This window comes from Schistocerca nitens, chromosome 5, assembly GCF_023898315.1.
Source record: "Schistocerca nitens isolate TAMUIC-IGC-003100 chromosome 5, iqSchNite1.1, whole genome shotgun sequence".
Lineage (NCBI taxonomy): Eukaryota > Metazoa > Arthropoda > Insecta > Orthoptera > Acrididae > Schistocerca > Schistocerca nitens.
This window is the reverse complement of record NC_064618.1, coordinates 256,190,796-256,207,046: the sequence shown is the minus strand read 5'-3', so window position 1 is coordinate 256,207,046 and position 16,251 is coordinate 256,190,796. Positions and strand designations below refer to the sequence as shown.

General features: G+C 41.9%; 1 protein-coding gene across 1 annotated transcript in view; it reads right to left on the bottom strand.

Moving 5' to 3' along the window:
* The window catches only part of LOC126260372 (clavesin-2-like), an 80,892-nt gene that overhangs the window by 16,421 nt on the left and 48,220 nt on the right, over positions 1-16,251 (bottom strand). The window contains exons 4-5 of the mRNA XM_049957701.1: positions 12,668-12,778; positions 12,425-12,530 (exon numbers count right to left, since the gene is read on the bottom strand). Coding sequence (XP_049813658.1) covers positions 12,425-12,530; positions 12,668-12,778 — 217 coding nt within the window. The remainder of the gene's footprint in view (positions 1-12,424; positions 12,531-12,667; positions 12,779-16,251) is intronic.

Below are 16,251 nucleotides of genomic sequence, written 5' to 3'. Positions count from 1 at the left end.
ACAGTGCATAAAATCCTACGAAACGTCCTGCGTTGCTATTCATACAAAACCACCCATGCTGAGGAGTTGCTTTCAGCTGACCTGTCAGCAAGATAAACGTTCGCTACGGAATCTCTTGCTCGAATGGTAGCAGACAATGAATGGTTATGCAACATTCGCCCATTTCCATGGGCAATAAAAGCCCTCACGCACATCAGTCCATACCGTTGTGCAAAGGTGACGGTGTTGTGCGGTTGAAGGCATCGTTTACCGTTGGGCCGTTTTTTTCGAAGAGTCCTGTGGTTCCTGTTTCCTGTACCGTCACTGGTAAGCACTATGCGAGTCATTAGGACACCAATGTCAGTTTCAGCTCTTCAAAAACGAGGATGTGTGACTTGGATAATTTTTATACAAGATGGCGCTCCTTAGCACATAGCACAGCCAATCAAGTGGGTGTTGCAGAGGAATTTCGGAAATCCTAGAAATGTCAGCCGTCCGCTCGGATCACATGATCTTAACCCGAGTCTGCCGATGGTAAGGAACCATTGTAATTTTGTCTTTTATGCAGTTTGCGGCGTCAGGAAAATTAAAAACAGGTATCATTTTGCTTGCGGTTTTTGATCTCAGCACAATTAAGAATTGATTTTTCCCATCTAATGTGTTACGGCGTTGCCATGTTGGATGGGCTTACCTAACTAACAGTGCCACAACTGTTGATGCTGGATTTGTGTGGTCATGCACGCCGAGCGGCACGGAGGGTAAGATGTGCAACTCAAGCCATAGCCGTCGTACACCAACTCATCTGTCATTTACAGCTGACAGCATTTACGCTAACAAGTTTACGGTAGCATCTATTAATAAATAATAATTAATAAACTTTCCGTTAATTTTTTCCCATGACGTTTCCCCCTTCGTCAGTTATATGCTGTTCAGATATGACGTCGTTCTAAGCAATGGTTGTCTTTGTACAGCGTTTTGAATCTGGAACTTTAATTATGGAAACCCTGTACACACACACACACACACACACACACAAAGACCACCACCACCCACAGCTCTAGGGCAGCTGCATGTGGTAAATTACACCCGGAAAGTTCACCCCTCGGACAGATATCAGCCCACACCTCTTGAGCAATTACTGTCTGGCATAAAAATGACAGGAAAATAAAGGCTGTCCATCAGGATACGTTTCAAGGTCACCTCTCTTCTCCTCCTTGCCCTCTTCACCACCCTGTCTCCCTTCGCCGGGGTGGCCGAGCGGTTCTAGGCGCTACAGTCTGGAACCGCGCGACCACTACGGTCGCAGGTTCGAATCCTGCCTCGGGCATGAGTGTGTGTGATGTCTTTAGGTTAGTTAGGTTTAAGTAGTTCTAAGTTCTAGGGGACTGATAACCTCAGAAGTTAAGTCCCATAGTGCGCAGAGCCATTTGAACCATTTTGTCTCCCGCCCCCACATCTCTGGACGAACTGTACCGCATAAAAGTGACGGAAAATTATTCTTACGGGCTCCCTTTCCACCGATCTCAGAGCCAACTGTGTGTCATCACTCATGTTCTGTTCGCTATGGAAGTTTCTGTATCTAGAAGCATCACCAGAGGCCACCCTCGCCTCCAGGTAGAATAAAAAGTATAAGAATAGTGACACATTCGAAAATAAGTATTAATTCACTCCTCTCTCTCATTTTGTGTATATGTAATTTCACAAATACACATGATTTTTCTGTTTTCAACAGCACAACAGCCGTCTGATACGGCACTAGCAGATATGTTGGAGCAGGACGTACACCTGTTCGCTGTACCATCACTCATTGAGCCGCTGCGGTACCCCACAGTCGTTCTATCCTATTGATTGGATTTGCCATTCGAGTTTCTGGCATTGCATCACCATGACAACATCCCACAGTCTGCATACCTGCTGTATGGCATCAGGAGGCACGGGCATTCGAGTTTCCACTACCTCCTCAACCTAATTTGCTGTGGCTAAATGGTCCCATCTTACTACCGGTAATTTGACAGCCAGTTTATAAAAATATGTAAATAAGGGCATAGAAGCAGTCAGCGACTCTTGCCTGGCAATAGAAAGCGAGACTATTAACATTGTGTTAAAGTGAAGTATCCGCTTCTTTCGCAGTAAGGTATTTTCATAGATATGTACGGGAATGCAGCACTTGAAGTAATATCTAGGGACTCTTCTGTTTATTTAAATCTGAGTGTAATGAACATATTTGGCCTACAAAGTACATTTATTGCAACAGATTGGTTGAGTCGCTGCAGTTATTTGTCTTTGCCCTAAACAGTGACATTGTAAACCATCTATTTAAGGGTACTGTCCATTTGAATGATTTAGAACAGTGTATAAATTCATGGGTTGGGTTGGGTTTAGGTTGTTTGGGGAAGGAGACCAGACAGCGAGGTCATCGGTCTCATCGGATTAGGGATGGACGGGGAAGGAAGTCGGCCGTGCCCTTTCAAAGGAACCATCCCGGCATTTGCCTGGAGCGATTTAGGGAAATCACAGAAAACTTAAATCAGGATGGCCGGACGCGGGATTGAACCGTCGTCCTCCCGAATGCGAGTCCAGTGTCTTACCACTGCGCCACCCCGCTCGGTCTATAAATTCATGTGCCCAGCTAGTGCCCAGCCCTCCTACAACCCGCCCCATAGTTATTAAATCTATAAGAGCTTGGATACCTTTACGTAATACTGCTCCCATAGCTCTGGATGTGATACGCGCCGGATTTAAGGTTTAGATAAAACAATTATTTTTCAAGAGTGGCATACATTGATGCTAATATTATATATTTTCAGCGGTTGATAAATATTTTTGTCCACTCTACAGCATAAGAACTCTCAAAGAGAGGACATGCTGCAAAGTATAGCATCAGTCCATGTAAGCATTAGTGATGATGATGAATAAGAACGTAGTAGCAAAATGAATTCGTAACAAATTTTTTTTACAAGCACGTGAGGCAAAGCCATTGCAGTGGTCTGACGCCAAAATTATGTTGTTCGATTCTAAATATAGTTTTAACAGTAGCAGCTATAAATGTGTCAGTGTGGGAATGATGTTGAATTGTGGGTTGTACGCAGTGGTTCAGTTTGAAAAATCTTGATATAGTGACAGGAGGGTAGTATTGTCCTTTGATTAACTAATTCACCTGTGTGACAGCTTGACCCAAATTGCTTCCATATTTCACAGAAATACAGAGTCCTTGTCAGTGACACTAGATGATAAAACAAATTTTGAAGGGGTTTTCCCACGTCAAGTTACACTGTTTGACAAGAGAGAGTGAACTCATCAAACAAAGCATATGCTTAGAAAACTAATATATGCCAATTGATTGTTACAGTATACTCTAGAGAAGCTACTAAGCTGGCAGCTATTTGTATACAGATTATATGAGAAAAGATGGACCAGTTTGCTTGAGGTAGAATGCCAAACACTTCATCCATTTGGAGAAAGCATGGCTCAAGTTTATGATTCATATTATGCATTAATATATACAAATGTATTTGAACCAATTATGCCAGATGTTGACAAAGAACTTGTTATTTAAGTATGTACACATATCCAGCTATATATAAGAGTTGATAACAACCAAAAAATTTGTAAGAGCTACTTGTGTGATTATATTTCTCCATCTAATCCTCTGTATGATAGTGTAAACACACAGTCATCACCAGGGCCAAGTGAATAAAACACTCCCATCACTTTGAGGTAACTGAATGCTGCAGTGCTGCCAAAGGCCATAAGCAGAAGATGAAGAATGGATCACTTCTTTGCGATATTATACAAGCTATAACGAGATTGTTCCAAGACAAATATTGTTATGTCTTTGCTAATATGTCCTGATGTGATTTGGTTTGAGTACATGTATATATTTTCAAACATCCTATTTTATCCCAAATACCAGCTATTATAGGAGATACCTGCATGGAACCGAGGATGTAATGCATCTAACAAACTGCAAAAGCAGTGCTGTCCCACCACTAACTAGAGTGAAGCCTCTCAGCATAGGTGATGACGTAGCTGGGGAAAACGAGGACTATTAAAAAAATATTTTTGGTTTCACCAACTTATGGAGGTTGACGCCTTTTATCTGAGTCAAACATATTCCAGGACTCCAAAGCAGATGCTAAGGGATAAGCCAAACACTATTATCGCTTTGAAACAGGACAATATTAATTTAAAGCACTGACAATAGTAATTTAAAGCACTTTTCTCAAGTGCACTGAGATGAATGAATTTATAACCAGAGATTTCTGGACTCACAGGATGATTAGTAGTTGCCAAATGTGAAGGTGTTGATGTTCAGTATAAGAAAATGACCAATCAATCACTGGAGCATATATACACTTGATGACCCCAACGAAATGATAGAATGGCTACAACTTGTCATGGTATCATCTGGTGTAGGGAATAGAACTCACATGAATGAAGTCACATGAATCATTTTGGAATGAATGTGGTCCAACCACCCATTTACAGTGTAAAAACGCTAGAAACTATGCATTTCAGAGGTCAAACCTCCTTTATCACAATAATCGTACAAGAATCTTTAAAAGTGTCAAACACAAAACATAAAAAATAAAAAAAGAAGTAAAAAAAGTGGCTTCTTCCATTGCTGCTATGTCCTTAATCAATAAAATATATTAAAATGGAATGACATATGTTGTCCTGGGTACGGGCAGCATCACAGTAACAACTATATGCATACATGGCCCATGTTATTGTACATACAGTTTTTAAAAAAGACATTTTTGAGCTTCAAGATAGGTGCATTACCGGATAATAATTGCGGAGATAGTAGTATGAGAAGTCCTCAAACCAGTGCGCTAAACAGTCCCACATATATGAGTTATGTGGAGATTAAATGATTTATGGCATGCAGATCTCATAGATATGAGACAATATTCATGAATGAAATGAGGTTTCCCATACGTTTTAATTTTCCATGCCATTACCTGTGTTAGCAGTGACTGAGATGGTTGTTGCATGTATGTTTTAACAATTGCTGCAGATGGGGGGAGAATCGTTCCCCAGATAATCTTCAAACTGACCATGGAGGCGAATTATACACAAAGTATTATCAGACGGTAATTTATCAGCATGGGATACACCACAACATTGTCCCACGTGAAAGTAAGTGTGGTGGGACATTTGAACAGAATGATAAAAAACCGTATGTAGATGTTAAACTTTTAAACATGGCTGCACCTAAGCAATGATCCACATAGGAGTGGAAAATAACAGCCAAGCATTAGCAGAGTTAAAGGTTTATTAAACCTCTTCCATGTATTTTAACTGTTGACATTTGTGGCTGGCATGTACATTGTTATAGTCAAGAGCCTTATGGCTTTAACATCTTTTCGCCTCAATATATGACTTTATTTGCTTCTGAAGAAATAAAATTCGTATTTGTCAAAACCATGGCAAAGGTTTATAGATCTCTAATTTTGCATATGCTTGGCAGTTATTTCCTAGTCACATATGTAGATGTGTTTTAGTCTTCGTGGTAGATTCAAATGGCCAAACATTGTCCCACAAACAACTGGACAAAGTAAGTAAACTGAACCGCATACAACAGAAATGAAACAGAAAGGAGGGATAATGAGCTTCTAAACATGGTATACAACTGTATTAATGTGGTGGATTGATGCAGGCAGAAATTTAATTTGTATTCAAAATTTGTATTTCAAAATACACGACAGCATTTGAGAAATCATAGCTGCTGAACTACTTAACAGAGACATTTACAATTTATAATGTGCAACGAACAAACGCAGGAACATTGATATTAAAGATGATGAATGTGAAGAAACTGTAGGGAGTTTTCTGCTGATAATTTACATACAAGTTCTAAACCAACCTTTTCCCTTATATAATGTGACGTAAGAGACTGAGGGTACAAGGTTCTAGTTAAATGGCTCGGCTTCCCTTCATTAGACAGCAGTTGCGTGAGTGCTCATGATTGGGTATAAAACATGGCACGAAAACCTCAAACAATGAAACACCATAACGTGAATAGTGAGAACAGCACCACAGATGGTGGCAGTATTCTCGACAAGTTACCAGTTGAATTTCATATCACCTGATAAAACTGCTGTGGGTCTGAAACGAACTTCACAAACGACTTGCTCATGGTGATAAGGGGGTTAAGCTGCTGGTTGAGGCGTGCAAGAATCACGATGTAGCGTACACTGCAAATAAAGGTTAGAGAGAATGTTAATCTGCTGCTCGAGTTTTAGCTAGTGAAGCTAAGCAAATATGTTGAAGAAGGGACGTAAGTGTAGAGCAATGTTTTTCAGCATTTGCATTTTATAAAGCAACCTAAATTATGTGCTGGAATAAAGTTGCGACAGGTTATGAATGTATCTCACCATATACTAAAAAGGCAGAGGAAATTGTATCAAATCGTCGTTGTTAGAGGGAGAAGCAGAAAGAAGTAAACAGATGATGGATTAAAACGCCTAGTGTTCTATCACTCAGATTGAATTATATTATTCCTAAATCATGCGCTTGCAGGACCATCAGCCATTGTATATTTAGCCAGAGGAGCAACAGCCATAGGTCTAACAGTCAAGAGAGAATTTAGGAGAGGAAAACATATAATGTGATGATGGAAACGCCCAGGGCTCTCACAGAAAAAGCTCATAGTTGCATTCACCAAATCTTATACAAATATAGATCTGCTTAGATTTATCATAATATTCAGTGCCCAAGACATTGTGGAATATTTATATGGAACACGATGCCTAAGTCAATGTGGAAATCTAAAGAATGTATGACTGAAAAATTTACGTATTGCAGAAAGAGCTGGAGACCACTCAGTTGCATACATTAAAAAAAAAGGTCCGTTTAGCCCTGTAGTCTAACACACTGGTTTCCTGGCAGGAAGGCGTGCCGGTCCCCGGCACGAATCCGCCTGGTGGATTAGTCGCGAGGTCCAGTGTGCTGGCCTGCCTGTGGATGGTTTTTAGGCGGTTTTTCACCTTCCTCGGCTAATGTGGGCAGGTTCCCCTTATTCCGCATTGGTTATACTATTTCGACGATTGGTGCGAAAACACTTTCTCCATGTACGCGTACACCATCATTACTCTACCACACAAATATTGTGGTTCCACTCGTCTCGTGTGAGACGTTCCAGGTGGATCCACTGGAGGCCGAACCACACAATAACCCTGGGTTCAGCGTGGGGCGGCGGTGGGGTGAGTGGGCTGCTGTAGCCTATTGTGGGGTTGTGAACCACAGATGGCTACAGTGGGGACGAAGCCTCTCCATCGTTTCTAGGTCCCCAGTTCCATACAATACAATACAATACAATACGATGTATACTATGACTCATATGATATTTCTGACTTAAATGCATTTGTTTAAAATGTGTGTACAGGTGTTTGAGTTGCATATTTCAATGAAAACAACATAACTAAATACAGTCATTAGCCAGAAACGTTCAATAGGATCACTATTAGGCTTCATAAGGAGACACATCACGGAGAAAAATACAGATAAATTTAACAAGTAGGATAACCATTGGATATACAAGCAGTTAGCACATGTCATGACGACAGTATTATTGCAACGAATTCACAACTCAATGGCAGATTAAATCACCTAGTCTGCAGATTCTTTCCCACGGTAGACCCAGTATATAAAATTGTTAACGTGCTTGCCATCACTGTACACCCAGTGTACACCTCTCGAGGTGAATGAGTTGGACCAGGACAGGAATGTAGTTGATTTTCATGGAGAGGAAATCATGGGACATCTACATCTGAAGGCACACGGGAGGAAGAAATAAAACTGACACACGAAACGACCAGTACATCTCTTCACAGTGGAAGCACAACATGAAAACACAGGAGAATTACAACTTCCTGAAACTAATAGTATTGAAATCATGAAATGGCAACATTCGGTATAACAGCCTCAATTCAATATGACGAGTGAATTATTTGCTAGAAATATTTCTCCCACAAAGGATTTGCTGCAGCAGTGTTTAATAACAGTGGTGAGATTTGGATTCTCAGTCAACGTCAAGATGATTTGACACTTCTGGGCAAAATTTTCCTATATCTGGAAGGAAAATTTTGAAGAGAGATGGATGTCCTACGTCGACGTAACAACTTGAATACAATGCTTTTGTTTTCATATTAAAAAATAGGATTCAAACTGAATAGTGAAAAGGTCAACCACACAAGTCATGTTAGGATGAAATTCACCCTTAAAATATATGCTTCCACATCAACTTCACAATAGAAATGTTTGCCAGAAATTTTCATGGATTGGTCATTAAATGCTTAAACTTATGTACCCACTCAATAGGGTTAAGTAAAGGAAGGAGGTGGACAAATCTGGCTGTTATTTTCCCAGCATTAGGAAAAACTTCCCATCAGTTTTAAAGGCACGCAGTTGATCTATAAACGTGACGAAGAGGTATGGGTGGGGGGGGGGGAGGGGAAGCTGGAAGTCGAAAGGTGAGTTTGACATGTGTCATGATGGGTGACCTTGAATTTAACAAGTACAATTACAACAGAGGCAGGGGCAGTGCACTGGGTTGCATCGCGACTTTGAGTTAAAATTATTACCAGGACCAGAGCATAGAGTGCCCCACTCCTGACTTACAGCCACAAGATATTTACAGTGCAGGTAAGACACACTCAGCATCAATATTTGTGCTGATGATAACGAGGAAGCTGAGAAATATATGTAAAACTCAGGATTGTAGGTGGATATAAATATAGGTGTTCTAGGACCCTGCTTAGAATTCTAGGGGTGGTGATAGGAGTAAGGGATGGAAGAGGATATCATGCAACTGTAGCTCTGGTACACATCACAATTTACTATTCCATTGCACAATGAGAAAGTCGATGCCACTACAAAATGGACGATGCTAGATTGCATTTAGTTCACTTTTGGGTCAGATCCCATGTAATGGGAAATGTTTCAAGACATGAAAACTGGGATCACAGTACCTTGTGAAGGCACAGCTTAAAATATAAAGTAGTGATAGGTTTTCAGTGCGTCAAATTACTCTTCCCTAAAGATACTAGGCTGAATGACTGTCCCAACAACATTCCAGTTGAAGCTTAAATAAACAGGCTCGCAACAACATGTAACTCGTGTAGATGGAACGTCGTTATATAAAAATATTACGTGGAAAAATTATTTTTACTTATAAAATTCCTGTTACAGTCGTCCAGATGTTGTAAATGAGCCTTAGTAGGTATAGTTTTGAAGAGGAAGGCGTTTTCAGAAAATTACTGTTTGGGTGTAATACACTACTGGCCATTAAAATTGCTACACCAAGAAGAAATGCAGATGATAAACGGGTATTCATTGGACAAATATATTATACTAGAACTGACATGTGTTTACATTTTCAGGCAATTTTGGTGCATAGATCCTGAGAAATCAGTACCCAGAACAACCACCTCTTGCTGTAAAAACGGCGTTGATACGCCTGCGCATTGAGTCAAACAGAGTTTGGATGGTGTTTACAGGTACAGCTGCCAATGCAGCTTCAACACGATACTACAGTTCATCAAGAGTAATGACTGGCGTATTGTGACGAGCCAGTTGCTCGGCCACCATTGACCAGACGTTTTCAATTGGTGAGAGATCTGGAGAATGTGCTGGCCAGGGCAGCAGTTGAACATTTTCTGTATCCAGAAAGGCCCGTACAGGACCTGCAACATTCGGTCGTACATTATCCTTCTGAAATTTAGGGTTGCACAGGGATCGAATGAACGGTAGAGCCACGGGTCGTAACCAATCTGAAATGTAACGTCCACTGTTCAAAGTGCTGTCAATGCCAACAAGAAGTGACCGAAACGTGTAACCAATTGCACCCGATACCATCACGGCGGGTGATACTCCAGTATGGCGATGACGAATACACGCTTCCAATGTGCGTTCACCACGATGTCACCAAACACGGATCCGACCATTATGATGCTATAACCAGAAAAACCCGAAAAAATGACGTTCTGCCATTCGTGCACCCAGGTTCGTCATTGAGTACACCATAGCAGGCTCTCCTGCCTGTGATGCAGCGTCAAGGATAACCGCAGCCATGGTCTCCGAGCTGATAGTCCATGCTGCTGCAAACGTCGTCGAACAGTTCGTGCAGATGGTTGTTGTCTTGCAAACGTCCCTATGTGTTGACTCAGGGATCGAGAAATGGCTGCACTATCCGTTACAGCCATGCGGAGAAGATGCCTTTCATCTCGACTGCAAGTGATACAAGGCCGTTGGGATGCAGCACTGCGTTCCGTAATACCCTCCTGAACCGACCGATTCCATATTCTGCTAACAGTCATTGGATCTCGACCAACGCGAGCAGCAATGTCGCGATACGTTAAACCGCAATCGCCATAGGCTATAATCCGATCATTATCAAAGTCGGAAACGTGATGGTACGCATTTCTCCTTACACGAGGCATCACAACAACGTTTCACCAGGCAACGCCGGTCAACTGCTGTTTGTATATGAGAAATCGGTTGTAAACGTTCTTCATGTCAGCACGTTGTAGGTGTCGCCACCGGCGCCCACCTTGTGCGAATGCTCTGAAAAGCAAATCATTTGCGTATCACAGCATCTTATTCCTGTCAGTTAAATGTCACGTCTGTAGCACGTCATCTTCGTGGTGTAGCAATTTTAATGGCCAGTAGTGTCTGTGGGAAGATCGGATCACTTTCAAATTTTCCTTTTCACCATTCGAAAACTGAGAAGTGGGCCTGTCGTCCCTGTAACAGTTATGACGTCATGTCCGACTACAGCAACAGCTATGAGGTATTGGTACGTTCTCAACTGAGAGGCACTTCATGGACACACCGCAAAACTCGGCTTTGAAGAGGTCGAACTTAGTCACCTGGAAAACCTATCCGACGACGAGTACTCCACACACGGGCCCCTGTAGAGCGTACAGGTCAGAACCAATTGTCTCCGCCGTATGTGTACCGTGAAGCGGAAGCTTTGTGAGTGATTCGATCGACAAACCTATTTTACATCCACACGGTACATTTGCTGAGTGGATTCCTGACTAAACCTTTATGTACTAAGTGCACTCTACAACCCTAGCAGCTTGAAGTAGGATTTGAGAAAGCTCCTGTATAGTGGTTTTTTAGTTCAGTCATGTGCACTGTGTTTCAAACAGCTTGCCGTAGTGTTACACTGTCTACGCTTACTTCAGTGGACTTGAGTTCTGAAACTAGAGGGGGCGTCATTTCCAGTGTTCAAATTTCAAACCTAACCTGTTAAAGGACCCATTAATTAATGGCTTCGATCTCCTACAGTAAGTCACATTGCTGCTACATCTACCTCTGAATGACAACTCTGTAATTCACAGTAGGTGCTTAGCTGATGCTTTATGGAAAGACTTTCAGATTATTTCTCTGGTACTCCACTCCCGTAAACCACGCGGAAGTAACGAACACTTAAATCCTTCTGTGCGAGCTCTGATTTCTCTTACTATAGTATAATTATTGTTTCTCCCATTGTAGGTAAGCGTCAACAAAATATTTTCTCTACTACAGAAACACCTGTGCTGATATTCCCGCAGATACGCCTCTGTCCTACGTACGGTCATTTGCAAAGTGGATAACTAAGTGTATTGAAGTTGGCGATACAACGCCTGAACACTTACTCTAATTGGAAAAGTAAGGTAGCGTTCGCCTCGAGCCACGGCCACACTGTTCGATATGTCGGAGGAATACAAGTTGCGAGTGGAGTTTTTAATTAGAAGTTATCAAATACTGGCCTGTCCTACCCTCTTAGCATGGTGATGGGATCCCACGTGCCATTGGATATTCAAGGGTCATTGAGCAGCGTCTCAAAAATTACGATTGTGAACCCATTTCTATTCCTCAGATCACAGCGCCATCTGTGGCGAAACGAAGAAAATGCTTCAGAGAAAGGTTTTTTGATTTTGCCGTACAATCGTAATCTGCAATAAAAAAACAGGGGTTCCACTGAACATTTTAATGCTGCCTACCACCACCCACGCAAGGGGTGGGGTGGGGTGTCGAGTGCGGTGTCACTGAATTCTGTCTGTGAAACAAATAAATTGGAATTATAACTTTTCTTGATCCGATGTGAAGTCTTCGAGATATTTCAATATCTTCAGATTAAATGTATACTGGTAACTGGTTTGAGCTATTAACCATCAGACCATCAGTGTGCAGCCAAGTGAGGTATACTTGTCTAGGTACCAACTTACTTTCAATGCATGTTGGCAGGAAACAGATGGTTTGGTGGTAAATCACTGAACTTGATTACCAGTGAATAAAATTGAGAATTGCAATTTTAGACTTTTAATTACTTTCTAGTTGAAACTATAGTCGTCTGTGCCACCGAAATTGTGTCAAAATTTATGGCAGTAGCTTACGTCCCTCTCTCACACACTGGCGTTTTACGGCAGGAATTGGAAGTGTGGGTGCTCACCAAACAGCTCCTCGCTGGTCCCGGCAGTGCCTCCAAGCTCGTTCGGTACAAATTCCCGGGACACGTGGTCGAACAACGTGTCTTTTCCAGCGCGGTGAATGAGTATCTGCGGAAATCGAAGCAAATATTCTGCCTCGGCATTCACATTCAAGCTGCCCCCTACCACTTTACATCAAAAATTTTGATGACACTGTACTCTTTTCCAGTCTTATATCAAGAGCATTGTCACTGCGTGCTACTTACCCTTTTCACTAGCTTAGCAGGCATCAGGACTTTCACCACAGCAACAAGTTTGTCCACCAGCGCCGGAGCATTTACGAGATGTATTCGCTTGACGCTCCGGTTATAAATCGTCTTCACATTCACCAAAAAAAAGGAGAATTACATTGGTCAAGTACTTACTCAAAATACAATATCTTAATGAGAAGTTTCGAGAATTATTTGAAAAACGAACAATTTTTGTGGATTGTACCAAAATTATTACTAGACTTACAATTGTATTTATAGAATAATACTTTTAAGGGAAATACAAAAATATAGACAACCATCTATTGAATTTTAGTGAATTTGTTACTAGGTTTGTACATGTACTGCAGAAAATAATTTTCAAGCGGAATACACAAATATTAGCAACCAGTTACTTTAGAGTACCTAATTACAGGTTTAGGCGTATTTCAGTTAATTGTCATAACACTTCAGAGGTAGGTGTAATCTAAAACTTGCGCATTCTAATTATGTTTTGCCCCTAAGAAACCGATTTCTCCTTCATATCTTCACTTTCACTTGGTAGAGTTGAGTGATGTGGCAGGTTCTAGTATTACATTCAAGGGTTAGAGACTTTCTGATCGACCCCAACTTTTCATGAGCTGTCACGAAGCAGAAAGCATCACAGGAAGTAAATAGCATTACATGCAGTATTGTCATATTACTAGATTGCTAATAATTGTAAGGAATAATAAGTTAGTTTGTGATAAATCTGGCTGTGATGACGTGTGAGTCTTCAAATACAAATCAGATATGGTTAATTTTTTGTTTTGCTTGTTTCGTAAAAGACAGTTGAGCTAGTAATTACTAAGAGTGAAAAAGTTCGAATACTGTTATCCTCTTCCTCAGAAACGCTAACTGCTCGTATCGACCCGTGACAGTTGCCGAGGTCGCTAATGCATAGCTTATCCGTTGACGCCAGACACGAAGGTACCCCGATTCGAAGATTTCTTAAGGAATAGAACTCAGTATATTGTGCTCGAAGGCAAGTGTTCATCAGAGACAAGGGAATCGCCAGGCGTGTCTCAGGGAGGCGTGATAGTACCGCTATTATTCTCAATAGACATAAATGGTCTGGTGGATAGGGTGGGCAGTAATCTGCAGTTGTTTGCTGATGATGATGCTGTAGCGTATGGGAAGGTCTCGAACTTGAGTAGTTGTAGAAGGATATGGCATGATCTAGACAAAATTTGTAGTTGATGTGACAAAAGACAGCAAGTTCTAAATTTAGAAAGTTTACGTTAATGCGGATGTGTAGGAAAAACAGGCACGTAGTTTTCGTGTACAGCAATAGTTGAGACCTGCATGACACAGTGTCATAGTTTAAGTATCTGGAAGCGAAGCTGCAATACGCCATGAAATGGAAAGAACATATGAGTATTGCGGTAGAGAATGCGAATGGTCGACTTCGATTTATTGGGAGAATTCTAGAAAAGTGTGGACCATCTGTAAAAGGGACTGCGTGCAGGAACTAGTTGATCTGTTCTTGAGTACTGCTCGAGTGTTGGGGATAAGAACAAGTTCAGGTTAAAGGAAGACACTGAAACAAGAATACTATTGAGAAAATTTAGAAAAGGGAATTTGAAGCTGATTCCAATACGATCCTACTGCAGCCATCGAAGGTTATGCGTAAGTCTCACGGAGACAAGATGCAAGAAATCAGGGCTCATGTGGAGGCATACAGATGGTGTTTTTCCGTCGCTCTATTTGGCAGCAGAAGAAGAATGGAAATGACGAGTGGTGGCATAGGACACCCTCCGCCACGCAGCGTACAATGGCTTGCGGAGTATATATGTAGCTCTAGTTCCAAAAGGTGAACTGCCCGTCGTGTGGGAGCCTTGCTGGCTCCATTGCTGCTCTCCGACATGAAAAGGCTGTGTGCCTTCACCGGGTTCTGCCCTCTCCCTACTCTCATTGTCATCATAAGACACAAACATATCTATACACACACCCATGACACTGATCTGCACTCACCACACGTATACAGCGTGGTCGATTCATAGTGACAGGGCCAAATATCTCACGAAATAAGCATCAAACGAAAAAACTGCAAAGAACGAAACTTGTATAGTTTGAAGGGGGAAACCAGATGGCGCTACGGTTGGCCAGCTAGATGGCGCTGCCATAGTTCAGACGGATATCAACTGCGTTTTTTAAAATAGGAACTCTAATTTTTTATTACATATTCATGTAGTAAGTAAAGAAATATGAATGTTTTAGTTGGACTTTTTTTTTTTTGCTTTGTGATGGATGGCGCTGTAATAGTCACAAACGTATAATTACGTGGTATCACGTGACATTCCGCCAGTGCGGACGGTATTTGCTTAGTGATACATTACCCGTGTTAAAATGGACCGTTTACCAATTGAGGGAAAGGTCGATATCGTGTTGATGTATGGCTGTTGTGATCAAAATGCCCAACGGGCGTGTGTTATGTATGCTGCTCGGTATCCTGGACGACATGATCCAAGTGTCCGGACCGTTCGCCGGATAGTTACGTTATTTAAGGAAACAGGAAGTGTTCAGCCACATATGAAACGTCAACCGCGACCTGCAACAAATGATGATCCCCAAGTAGGTGTTTTAGCTGCTGTCGCGGCTAACCAGCACATCAGTAGGAGACAAATTACGTGAGAATCGGGAATCTCGAAAACGTCGGTGTTGAGAATGCAACATCAACATCGATTGCACCCGTACCATATTTCTGTGCACCAGGAATTGCACGGCGACGACTTTGTACGTCGTGTACAGTTCTGCCACTGGGCACAAGAGAAATTACGGGACGGTGACAGATTTTTCGCACGCGTTCTATTTAGCGAGGAAGCGTCATTCACCAACAGCTGTTATGTAAACTGGCTTAGTATGCACTATTGGGCAACGCAAAATCCACGCTGGCTGCGACAAGTGGAACATCAGCGACCTTCGTGGGTTAATGTATGGTGCGGCATTATGAGAGGAAGGATAATTGGCTCCTCATTTTATCGATGGCAACCTAAATGGTGCAATGTATGCAGAGTTCCTACGTAACGTTCTACCGATAATACTACAAGATGTTTCACTGCATGACAGAATGGCGATGTACTTCCAACATAATAGATGTCTGTTACATTGCTCGCGTGCGGTTGAAGCGATATTGAATAGCATATTTCATGACAGGTCGATTGGTCGTCGAAGTACTTTCACCGGATCTCACGTCCCCTGATTTCTTTCTGTGGGGATAGTTGAAGGATATAAATCAGCGCATTGTCAATGCATGTGCGAACATTATGGATGGCGAACTACTCGCTGTTGAGAAGAATGTCGTTACACATTAGGTACATGTATCACATTAGAACAACCGAAATAAAATGTTCAAACGTATCTACGTTCTGTATTTTAACTGAAAAAACCTACCTGTTACCACTTCCCCCCATGGACCATGGACCTTGCCGTTAGTGGGGAGGCTTGCGTGCCTCAACAATACAGATAGCCGTACCGTAGGTGCAACCACAACGGAGGGGTATCTGTTGATAGGCCAGACAAACGTGCGGTTCCTGAAGAGGGGCAGCAGCCTTTTCAGTAGT